The sequence below is a fragment of the Drosophila ananassae genome, chromosome XL (assembly GCF_017639315.1).
Source record: "Drosophila ananassae strain 14024-0371.13 chromosome XL, ASM1763931v2, whole genome shotgun sequence".
NCBI classification, from domain to species: Eukaryota; Metazoa; Arthropoda; class Insecta; order Diptera; family Drosophilidae; genus Drosophila; species Drosophila ananassae.
Window position 1 is genome coordinate 1434970 of NC_057931.1, and position 10341 is coordinate 1445310.

At 53.3% G+C, this 10341-nt stretch overlaps 1 protein-coding gene across 1 annotated transcript; it reads right to left on the reverse strand.

The window, feature by feature from the left end:
• Positions 1–1224: 1224 nt before the first annotated feature.
• LOC6503735 (cell wall protein IFF6) lies at positions 1225–3159 on the reverse strand. The gene is made up of 2 exons (XM_001963798.4): positions 2605–3159; positions 1225–2489 (listed from the first exon to the last, which is right to left on the reverse strand). The coding sequence occupies exon 2, from the start codon at positions 2486–2488 to the stop codon at positions 1727–1729; it is 762 nt and encodes a 253-aa protein (XP_001963834.2). The 5' UTR covers position 2489; positions 2605–3159; the 3' UTR covers positions 1225–1726.
• Positions 3160–10341: the final 7182 nt, after the last annotated feature.

Sequence of the window (10341 nt, forward strand, 5' to 3'; positions counted from 1 at the left end):
TGGGCAGCGAATGGCTGCCCAGCCCAGGCGGGGTGGACACGCAAAGCGGACGCGCTTAAATTGCAAAGTGCGCTTGTTTACAATTTGGCCATTTGGCCAAAAGTCAGCTCCAGTCGTCCTTCCGCCCAGCCCCGCTCTTGCGGCGTTTCGTGGCATTAGAAAAATGAAACGTCGTGCCGCAAAAGACAACTTGGTCGGTCGACTTGGCTGGCATTTTTGTGTTGCGTGCTTTTGGGCGCGTAATTAGATAAGCAGCGGCCCAGGGGCGTAGCCGGGAAGGGGTCACAAGTCGGTGCCGACTTGGTTCATACTCGATTGCCGGAGCTCTTCTCTCCCGGCTGCAAATATTTGTGGGTGCAGAACGTGCCACCCCTCTGGCCACGCCCCTGCTCACCCAGCTACCCAGACCACCCAGAACACCCAGCCCACCCAGAGGCGGTGTCACAACAAGCTGCTGACAGATGGAGCGTCATAAAAGCGGCAGCAACCTCGACAACCTCCAGTAACAATGCGCCGCAAAATGTCTGAGGTTAGGAGCGGAAAACAAGATAACTGGCGACAGGGGCTCTCGGGGAATGCGGCAGCAGGGAGGGGGCAGAAAGTGGCAGGAAAGGCGACAGCACGGAGCACTGGCGGCACAGGGGGGCGATGTGTCACGTGGCTGGCAAACGCACCTGGGGACAAAAGGGGCGGACAAGGACACAACATGCAATTATACGCAATCAACATAAATCATTCAAATTGCCGCTCACACTCGCACACACAAAAGGCGAAAAAAGAGAAGGAGAGGAGCAGGAGGCAGGAGGCAGGAGGAAAGGACACTTCAGGACGCCCTGGCCACAGGCTGAGGGGGCTGGGCGTGGCCGTTGCCGTTGACGTTGGCTTTTGGCTAATTTGCAATTGAAATGGCCAAATTCTGTGGGCTGGCCGCATTACGCATACGCCGTGTGGCCGTCCGGCTGCGTGGCAAAGGCTCCTTAAACTTCTGCCTCTGCCCATCCATCTTCGTCCTCGTTCCTCGTCCTTGTGCTTCCTTTTCGCAGTGCGTTGCGCCGCTGACAAATGCCACGGAAACACGTGAGCCCCACGGGACGGCCGGCCACAGGTCGCCGAAACTCAAGCCTAATTGAATCCCGGCGGGAATGCTTTGAGATTTCTCTCCCGTGCTCCGGTGCTCCGCGGAACAGGCCTTGGAACTACCCAACTGGGAATGGAAACCAACTATTTGACAAACTTCATTTCGGATTTATGTTGAATATTGAGAGCTATCGATACATGGTAGAGGAGTGCACCCCGCCACACGGAGTGATCCGCCGGCGGGTCGTGCTCCAAAATTGAAATCCTCCAGACAAGAAACTTCAACCGGTCGCGATCGCAGCAAACGTCAATATTTTTTTCTCAATGGCTTTTCGATGATAGGTCGTCTCTTTTTTTTTGCGCTTTTCCTTGGTTTCGACTCAATTGAAAACATACTAACTTGAAATTTGGGTTTTGGGCTGTGGGTTTTGGGTTTGGGTTTTGGGTGAGTGGAGTGATGCGGGAGAAGCTGCGGATCAGGTCGGCGGTGTGCGCGAATGACGTGACGCCGAGTGGTGCGGTTCGATCGGCTGCGACTGCGACTGCCGCAAAGTCAAACAAATGAAAGCCATCGTCCAAGGAGTACAATTTTGAGTGTCCCGCCAAGCCGCTCCCCTGGGCGCTGGCGGTGTGGTGGCGGAGGCGCTGCCTAGAAGAGCGCGTCCATCGGCACACCGTAGATCTGGGCCAGCTGCAGCTTCGTGTAGGCAACCACGCCGGAGGGACAGTAGGCCATGGCCTCGTCCAGAGTGATCCACTTGGCGCTCGACTCCCCGGCGCAGACCACGTGCAGATAGACGATCCCGTCGAACACCGCGTGGCTGATGATGCCCATCAGGTTGCTGGAGCTGCCTCCGTCTCCGTTTCCGTTCCCGTTTCCGTGGCCGATTCCGGTGGCGCCTCCGTTTCCATTCAAGTTTCCATTTCCGATGCCCATTCCCATGCCCATGCCGATCCCGATGCCGCCTCCCATTACGGCTCCGGTTCCGAATCCGCCTCCGAACCCCTGTCCACTTCCGTTCCCCGCCAGATTGCCGATATCTATGCCGAGGTCCATTCCAATGCCGATGCCAAAGCCGTCGGGACTCTCGCCGTCACCAGCGATGACACCGCCGCTTCCGCTCCCGTGCAGGCTTGCAGTGATTTCGAATCCGTTTCCGTTCTGATTATCCACGATTCCAAACCCGTTTCCGCCGGCAACGAGGCTACCGTTTCCGTTCCCGCTTCCGCTTCCGCTTCCGGCTCCATTGGCGTTTGTCACGTTGTCGCCGCTGGCGGAGCCGGCGACATGGAGGTTACCAATGACGCCGTCGCCACTGCCGTTTCCGGCGACGCTTCCACTTCCGCTTCCGCTTCCGTTGACGGTGCCATTGGCGTTCGTGGAGGTCGTCGGATTCAGGTTGATGACCATTCTGCGGACAAGTTATCGATAGCTTAGTCGGGAGAGCGATAGACTTCGATAAGCGATGTACTCTTCGTCGTAAAAGAGTCCTTCGGAAGAGACTCACCGAGAGGAGTAGCACTCACCTGAATACAAAACTGGCAAGGCTGGATGGGAAACCGGATGGGGTCCTGGAGTGACTGGGTGCTTCGCTTCCTGGGGACTCGCAGTTCCGCTTCCGATTACGATTCCGATTCCGGCTGGGTCTTGAGCTCTCGTGCCTCCGACTTTCCGCAGTTCTCTCGCCCCGACCCGCTAGTGTCCTGTGTCCAGTGTCCTGTGTCCAGTGTCCTGTGTCCAGTGTCCTGTGTGCTGTGTCCTGTGTGTGAATGTTGGAAACTTTGAACCACTAAATTTTGACGCTCGGGTTCTCTTGGAGATCGGAGACAAAGAATGGGTCCGTTTGGTGGAGTGAGTACTGTACGCCGGCAGCTCACACGATCAACGCACACACGCGAGTTGGCGAACTCTAGTTCCTTGTTCTTGTTTTTGTCTTTTGTTTAGCACCACTATTTGCACAAAATCGTATATTTTTTTGATATTTTTTTTGTGTTTTATATTTTTTTATTTCTAACCAAGTGTGTCTGTGTATGAATTGTGTTTGTGTACGTTTGTGTGTGTTGACTACCTAGCCGAACTCTGGAGTGTTCTGGCCTGACAGCTGCTCTCCGGGCTACTAGATGCTCCGATTCGCCAGCCAGTGCTGTTAATTGACCGAAGGACCCTGACTTTAAGGCCCATCCTTGCCATTTAAATTCCGCGCCCCATCCATGGCCCCATCCCACACGTGTGCGAGTCCTTTGTCTCTCGCAGGCAACAAATGAAGCCCGCACGGCAAAGTTGTTGACATGGCAGCTTCCTCCTCACCCGCTGCCGCCTGCCATCTGATTGCACCTCACCTGCAGTCCCCCCACCCCTCCCGGCTCCGTGCTTAGCTCCTTATTTATGGCGGGAAGTGCCACGGCGGGGTGGCACGAACAGGGGCTGGGCGGGGCACCGGGCGCCGGGCAGAACGCTGAGTTGGAGCAACAGAAGCCCCAAAGCAATTAAATCGCAACTCGCTGGCGGGGATGGGTCGGGACTAGAAAGCAGCAGTAGTGTGTGGCAAGGAGTGTGTGGCACGAAGGGGACAGGAAACAAAGACAGAGACAAACAATCAAACGGAAATTAATTGCGGGATGTGCGAAAAGCGAAAGGCAAGAGCTTCTCCGTAAATGATTGTCGAGCTGCGAGTGTGCGACTTGCAACTTGCGGCACACACAGCGGCGGAGTGTTAACCCATCACTTCCCCAGCTTAACCCCTGATTGAATGCTGGCCAGCGAGGAGCATTGACTTTTGACCCCCGCCCGGGAGGAGGAGGCAGCATATGAGAAGGACAAGAATCCGCCGACTCATTCAACTTGTGTTTAACGCAAAAATGTTTCATTTCGTGTCATGGCTTAATTAAGAGATCGTTACTCGTGAGTTTCCGAGAAGGAGTAGTGTGGGAGGGGCTCTCGAGGAGGTCCCCAGTCGCCCGCACTCCCGATATTCGGCATCCGCATCCGACTCATAATGAGGCGCCTCATTGGACCGGCAAGTGAGTAAAATCTTCATGAGACATTTGGCAGGCTCCCCACATGCCCCCAGGGGCTAAGCCAGGGCGGGAGGGCCACGCCCAGAGGACGGATTCATTGCCTTGGTTACACGCCTCGGTTGGCTCCAGCATCCGACATCCGACATCCAACATCCAGTTGCAGCGCTCCACAGTGCTCCAGCCAAGCGTCTCACATTGCACTCACCTGAAGCCCACCAGGCCACCCACCTGGCCACCCACCTGGCACACCACAACTGTCGTCCACAGGCGGGAGCTGCCTCCTGGCCACCCACCCGCAGTCGCAATCGCGCCCACTTCATATTGCTGTCAAGGTTGAGCGGCGCTGAAATATTGAAGCCTGTCGTTTAAATATTCGCCAGTTGGTGGCATATGCATGAGGCAGCAGTGCACTGAGAGTAATTCTTCTCCTGTCATGATTATCGGATGAAGGAAGGATAAAGCAAGGAGCAATATTATCCTCCTGTCCATAAAGGAGCTCCGACTAAGCACCGCTTGCCAGACCTCCACTGTCCACTCTTTTGTTCCTCCGCAAACTAGTTTCCAGCTTGAAGCTGAACGAGTCGGCTAAGCTGTTGCTCATAAGCCCCTCCTGCTGAGCTGCCGGCAATCTGCGGTCATCGTTGCGTGATTGACTTTCGGATGCAGTTTGCCAAAGGTCAACACACAGAGAGCCGCACAAGTTCAACGACTGACACGATATGCACTTTATTTGTCGGGTTACCTATTGTTCTGCGGACAATCTGCGAGAGTCCGGCATGGCTCTGGCTCCGAATCCAAATCCAAATCCAAAAACAATTCCAGTCCAGAGGTCGTCCAACATAAACAATTTATGCACAACAAACTGGACTCTTTGAATGGCAGGAAGGAGCGAGGCAGCCCGAGTGGAAGCGGGAAAAAAGAAAGGCAGAAAGTCCTGGCTTGGAGCTTGCCAACTTTTAGTTTGGCTTGTTAGTTAAGCGTAAACAAGCGGGGTGAAAGGCGGGTCGGCTGGGCGGCTGGGCGGGAGAAAGTGGAGGGAGAAAGTGCGGGTCATTTGAATGCATGCTCGGACGGACGGAGCTCGCCACCATCGATGATAAGCGAGGATGCTCCATACAAAGGCAAGAACGCGGCGGACGAGGAGGACGAGGAGGACGGGGCGGGAGGGTGGTTCAGGTGGGCGGGGTGCTGAGTGGGTGGCCCGAGGTGTGCTTGTGTGTGTGTGCGATTGAGGCTCAGAGTCAACGCCAATGGTAAATATTTAGCTCTTGGCTGCACTTGAGATTAACTCGCCAGTGCACTCGGAGAAATGAGTGCAAGAAGTTGTACGGAAAAGGTGGATCTACCCGACAGTTACTTCGAGTCTAAGGATACTGCCTTCTTCTCTCCGAAATCCCTGAAGGTCCCGAAGATCTGAAATGTGGAATCTATTTTCCACAGGCTTATTTATTTTCAAGTGCAGCTGCAGCGGCAGCTTGAGCTCCACGCCGGATAGAGGGTGGAGGGGCAGAGGAGCAGAGGAGTGTGGAAAAAAGAATAAAAGGATGCAGAAGGACTCGGCAACGGACTCACTCGAACCCCGAACACAAAAGCAAAGTGAAGCAAAATACAAACACACTCAAAAGTGAAAATGGAAAAAGTTTCAATGGTTTTATCATGTTTACTTTTATTTGTGTCACTGAGTGGTTGTATAAGCCCCGTGAACCGCCCCGGAAAACCCCTGGACAAACCAGGGGTCAGGCATAGGATAAACAAACACAGACAGGACAGGTCCAGGTCCAGGGAGGGGGCGTAGAACGACAGGACGAGAGGACAGCAGGACGGCAGGACGGCAGGATACATAAGAAGCGTATGTTCAACACACTCGAGGGAGATCACTGGCTGCCGTGAAGTGCCCGACAAGTGACAGCACTGGATTTCGATAAGGAGCAGGCACAATGGCAATGTCCTTGCAGGAAGGAGAGGACTAAATCCACCACTCTGGCCCACATCAGCCCGCTATCCCGCCAGCCCTTCCAACTGAGCCTCGAATGTGTCCCGGAGTAACAGCTGCGAGTCCCCGAAATCCCCTCTCGAGTTACGCCTTTAATGTGCCGCCTGACTGCCGCCTGCACCTGTCGTCCTTCCCGAGTCCTGATTCCTGAAGCCGGCCTAATCAGCTGCTAAGCTGCGGGGAGCCCGGCTGCTGCCATGACAATTTGTTAACCGTTTTTAGTGGTCCACCTTTGGGGTCGTAAAGACCTGGACGGTTTTCCAATCTTGTTTCCACTTTTAAGCCCCGCAGAGTGCTCGGCTCTGGGCTCTCGGCTCTTCGGGTGATATTTGGATGCTCCCCAGATTGTATTCTAGATTTCCAAATCATACTTTTCCCGCCAACGGGATAGGATAGTGTGTGGGCGGAGGCCCGGGGCCAGGCTGACCTTCATCCTAAGCGGCCGGGAGACAGGCCCGGGATGGGATGGGCCAAACTAATTACTTGCTAAAGGGCCAACAAAGGCTGGCAAAATAAAAATAATGACAGCAGTAGAGACTGTCATTGTGGGAGGTGGTGGAAGGGCTTGGCAGTTATCTCTGATCCTTGCCATCCTGAAGGGTGGCGATGCACGCAGAAAAACAAGTGCTGCTCTCCTTCTGTGATTACTATCTGCGATTAAGACACTTACTAGCTTACTTCTCGCAGTGCACTTCAACGAGACAACACAAAGGCCTGGCCCAAACAATGGGGACAGGACTCGAGAGCCAATCAATGCAAAATGTGCCCAAAGTCAGCTTGCGCAACACATGGGGGGCGTGGCAACAGGCCCTGCGACAAGGATATGGGGCAAGTTTCGGACGGACGGCCGGCCTGAAGCAGGGATTTTCATTAATTAGTGCCAGGACTCGGGCCAAGGAGGGGAGAACAGCACAAGGACTTCAGATCTCGTACAAACTCTTTCAAGATGGAAGCACTGGCCGAGAAAGGGCTCTCCAACTTCCAACTTTCAAAATGCACTCGAAAGTGGCCCCCGAAAAGCGATTGCACTTCGGTGGGGCTATCGATCAGTGCGAGGACATACACAAGAGGATGTATGTATCTTTCATGGCATCTGCCCTAGTCCTGCAGTCCCGCGGAATGTCCTGCCACTATAATAGCCTTTTGCGTGGGGGTCGCATTATTTTTCTGGCCGCACTGCCATTTTCCACTTTTAACTGCCACAGTCTTGTCCGAGAGCCGCGCTGCAGTCCGCGCGCCCTTTGTCTTCTGGCCCTCGGAATGCTGTAAGCGGATTTTTATTTTTGTGCCATTTGAACTTTTAATGTGCGTGCTGTGCCCGCTGTCCAGTTTCCTAAGCGGTCCTCGGTCCTCGGTTCTCGGTTCTCCCGCCCTGCTCCTCGCCTCCTCGGCAGTCCAATTTATATCTGTGTATCTGAAGGATCCCCCACTCGTTTTTGTTCGAGTCCTTGTTCTCGTTCTGCTGCTCGTTTTCGGTTTCGACTTCCCTCCGGCTCAGGACATTGTGCAAAGTTTAAATGCCACGCGCTGGCGAAATGTTTCAATCAACGCGGGGAGCCCTTCCAATTGGTCAATACCCCAGGACACACAGATACTCTTGCAGATACCTCGCGGTAATAGATACCCAGCACCAGTATCTACAGGATTGTCTTAGAATCGTGGATAGAAGGAGCATCTCAGAGGAGTCTCCTTCAATCAGTTTTATTGAAAGCTTCGACCTAATACTTTTTTTCAGTGCATCTGCAGGTGGTATCTCTCTCTACTGCTCCTCTCTCCAGTCTTCCATCTCGTCCTGCTTACCGCACTCGCTTTTAATTGCCGAGCTGCATTTCTGTTGTTTAGCGTGCTGCTTTTTTCGCCATTTTGCAAATTGAAATGCGCACAAAATTTAAATTGCTGTTGCATGCTTTTAGGCGGCCAGGATGCGAATGCGAGGCACAGTGTGGGAGGCAGAGGAACGGTAACGGTAAAAGGCAACGTTAACGTCATCGTTAGCGGCATTTTCCAGGCGCTTGAGCACGTCAACACACCCACCACCACCACATGCACGCGAATTGTGGCAGAGAGTATCGCTCTTCCCCTTGGGGACTGGTATCTCCAAAACATCTCCTTCAAAGGGCTGCCGTTTTCGCTTAAATGTGACTTGAAATGTCCCCAAACTTAGCCCTAAATTTAATTTAATACTTCCCATATCGATATATCGATAGGAGTGCCATCTCTAGCCCACTCGCAGACCGGAAGCGAGCGGGCGGGCGGGCGCGGCTGCCTCATTTGCAACTAGGCAAATATCGCGCATACGTCATGTTGGCGGTGCGACAATTACCGTTAGCGGCTTGTACAATTTATGTTGCATACTTGTCGGCGCAAACGATTCCCAATGCATTTCTCATCAGCCAGGCTTACTTGGCACTCCCCTCCGCCTCCGCCTCCGCCTCCGCCTCCGCCTCCACCTCCGCTGGCACTGCCAACGTCAGCCTCATCAAGTGCCAGCCAATTTACTTGGCTAATTTGTGTAGACCGAAGCTAGGAGCGAGTGTGTGTGCGCCGGTGTGGGTTCGGGTGTGGGCTAGAGTCGTCTAGACGTGCCTCAAAAGTTGCCACTTGCCACTTGCCTCTTGCCACGCCCAATGCCTAATGCTCGCCCTGCCGCAGCCGCCGCTTAATGCATTTCAATTGCAACTTCTCTCCGCTTTTTTCGCTCCCACATCCGGAGTCGCACAAAAAACTATAAATTAAAATAACTCGCTGCCCTTTAGTGTCAACAAACGGCGGAAAAAAGTCCTGGGCTTCCAGCGAGAGAAGCGGAGAGTCCTGCGGAGCCTTTCGGGTCCGAGGAAAGGCGCCCCGGCCCAGGCCTCATTAAATTAGCATTGATAATTATTTTAAATTACTTCATTTAGTTGTGAAAAATGTTTGCTCGTCGCCGGCGCTGCTCCCCAAAGCGATTTGTTGCTGTCCCCGACAAGGGGTCTCCCAGCGACGCGTCCTGCTACTCCTTTCCGTCCCAGATCCCGCCGCTTGTCCTTGGTTCAGTTTTGTGAGGACCTCGAGGGTATTTATGTGGATTACGGAGGAAAACTATTCGGCAAGCGGGTCAAACACAGCATATTTCGAGTAAATATTTGCGCAAGGACTTCGAGGTCTAGTGCGGAGTGGAATTGTTTCATTTCAAGGACTCGCCCTTTAAATTTTAAGGCCTGCGAGGACAGAACAACCTCTGCCGCCTCGTCTTTTTTCTGTAATCCGCTCATGTAACTGAAATTAATTTGATTGCTGATGTTGTCTCAGCTGCTTCATTAATCAAAAGGACCCGGGACCAGGGCGACGCCTGTCCCGCTCGAACACTTCTGCCGCCTCATGAATAATTAAATATGGAACATAGTTATCCCTGTTTTCGGGGCCAGGATCCCAGCCGGGCGCTCAGGAGAGGGCGGAGGTCGCCCCAAAACTTATCCATCAAATGACATTTGCGTTGATGCGGGTTTACGCCACTTGCCTCCATTAGCCCCTCATCCAGGGGCCACTCTCGTCCTTGCTCCTTTCGGTCGTCCTTCGCTGCATCCACTTTTCAGGCCTCTTCCACTTTTCTCCCAATGCTTGGTGTTTAATAATCGTCTGTGGCCTGAAAGCAGGCATATTGATGTATGATACCAGGTACTTGCTTGAACGCATGTCCTTGTTGTCCTTTTTTCAAGCAACTACTTGTTAAATATCCCGGCAATTGACCCTGCCCCTGCCGATCAGGACTAATTGGATTCTGGCCGGGAATGGATTCCGAAACTGCTCCATTTGATTCAATTCAGGGCAGTGATTGAATCAAGTCAATTTGAATCAAGATCTGTTAGCACTAAAGGAAGCTGGAGGAACAAGGATACCTCGTGGGAGAGGGAAAGGGAATGGAAAAGGGAAAGGGAGAGGCAGCAAGGATGCATGGAAGGGGATGTGGAGAGAGGACATCCAACGTGTTTATATTTCCGTTTCCTCCGAAAAACGCGCCGCATTGTTTCTTTGGCTGGCGCTGTTTTTCGGTGTATTTGTTGCTGAGTTTTTGTCGTCCTGTGGCGTCCTGTTTGCTCCTTTTGCTGTTCTGGGGAAATGTGTGTTATCACCGCTGTCGCCATTTTTTGTTTGCCTTTCCATTTTTTCCGGCTGTGTTGTTTGTTTGGCTAAACCATTTTTTGGCAGGACGAGGAGTGGGATAAGGCCTGCATAATATTCGGCGGCTGCCAGGGAGGAAGGGCTGCCAGATTCGA

What these genes read in the sequence shown, in the direction of transcription:
- LOC6503735 (XM_001963798.4), bottom strand. Translation starts at nt 2,488, where the DNA reads ATGGTCATCAACCTGAATCCGACGACCTCCACGAACGCCAATGGCACC.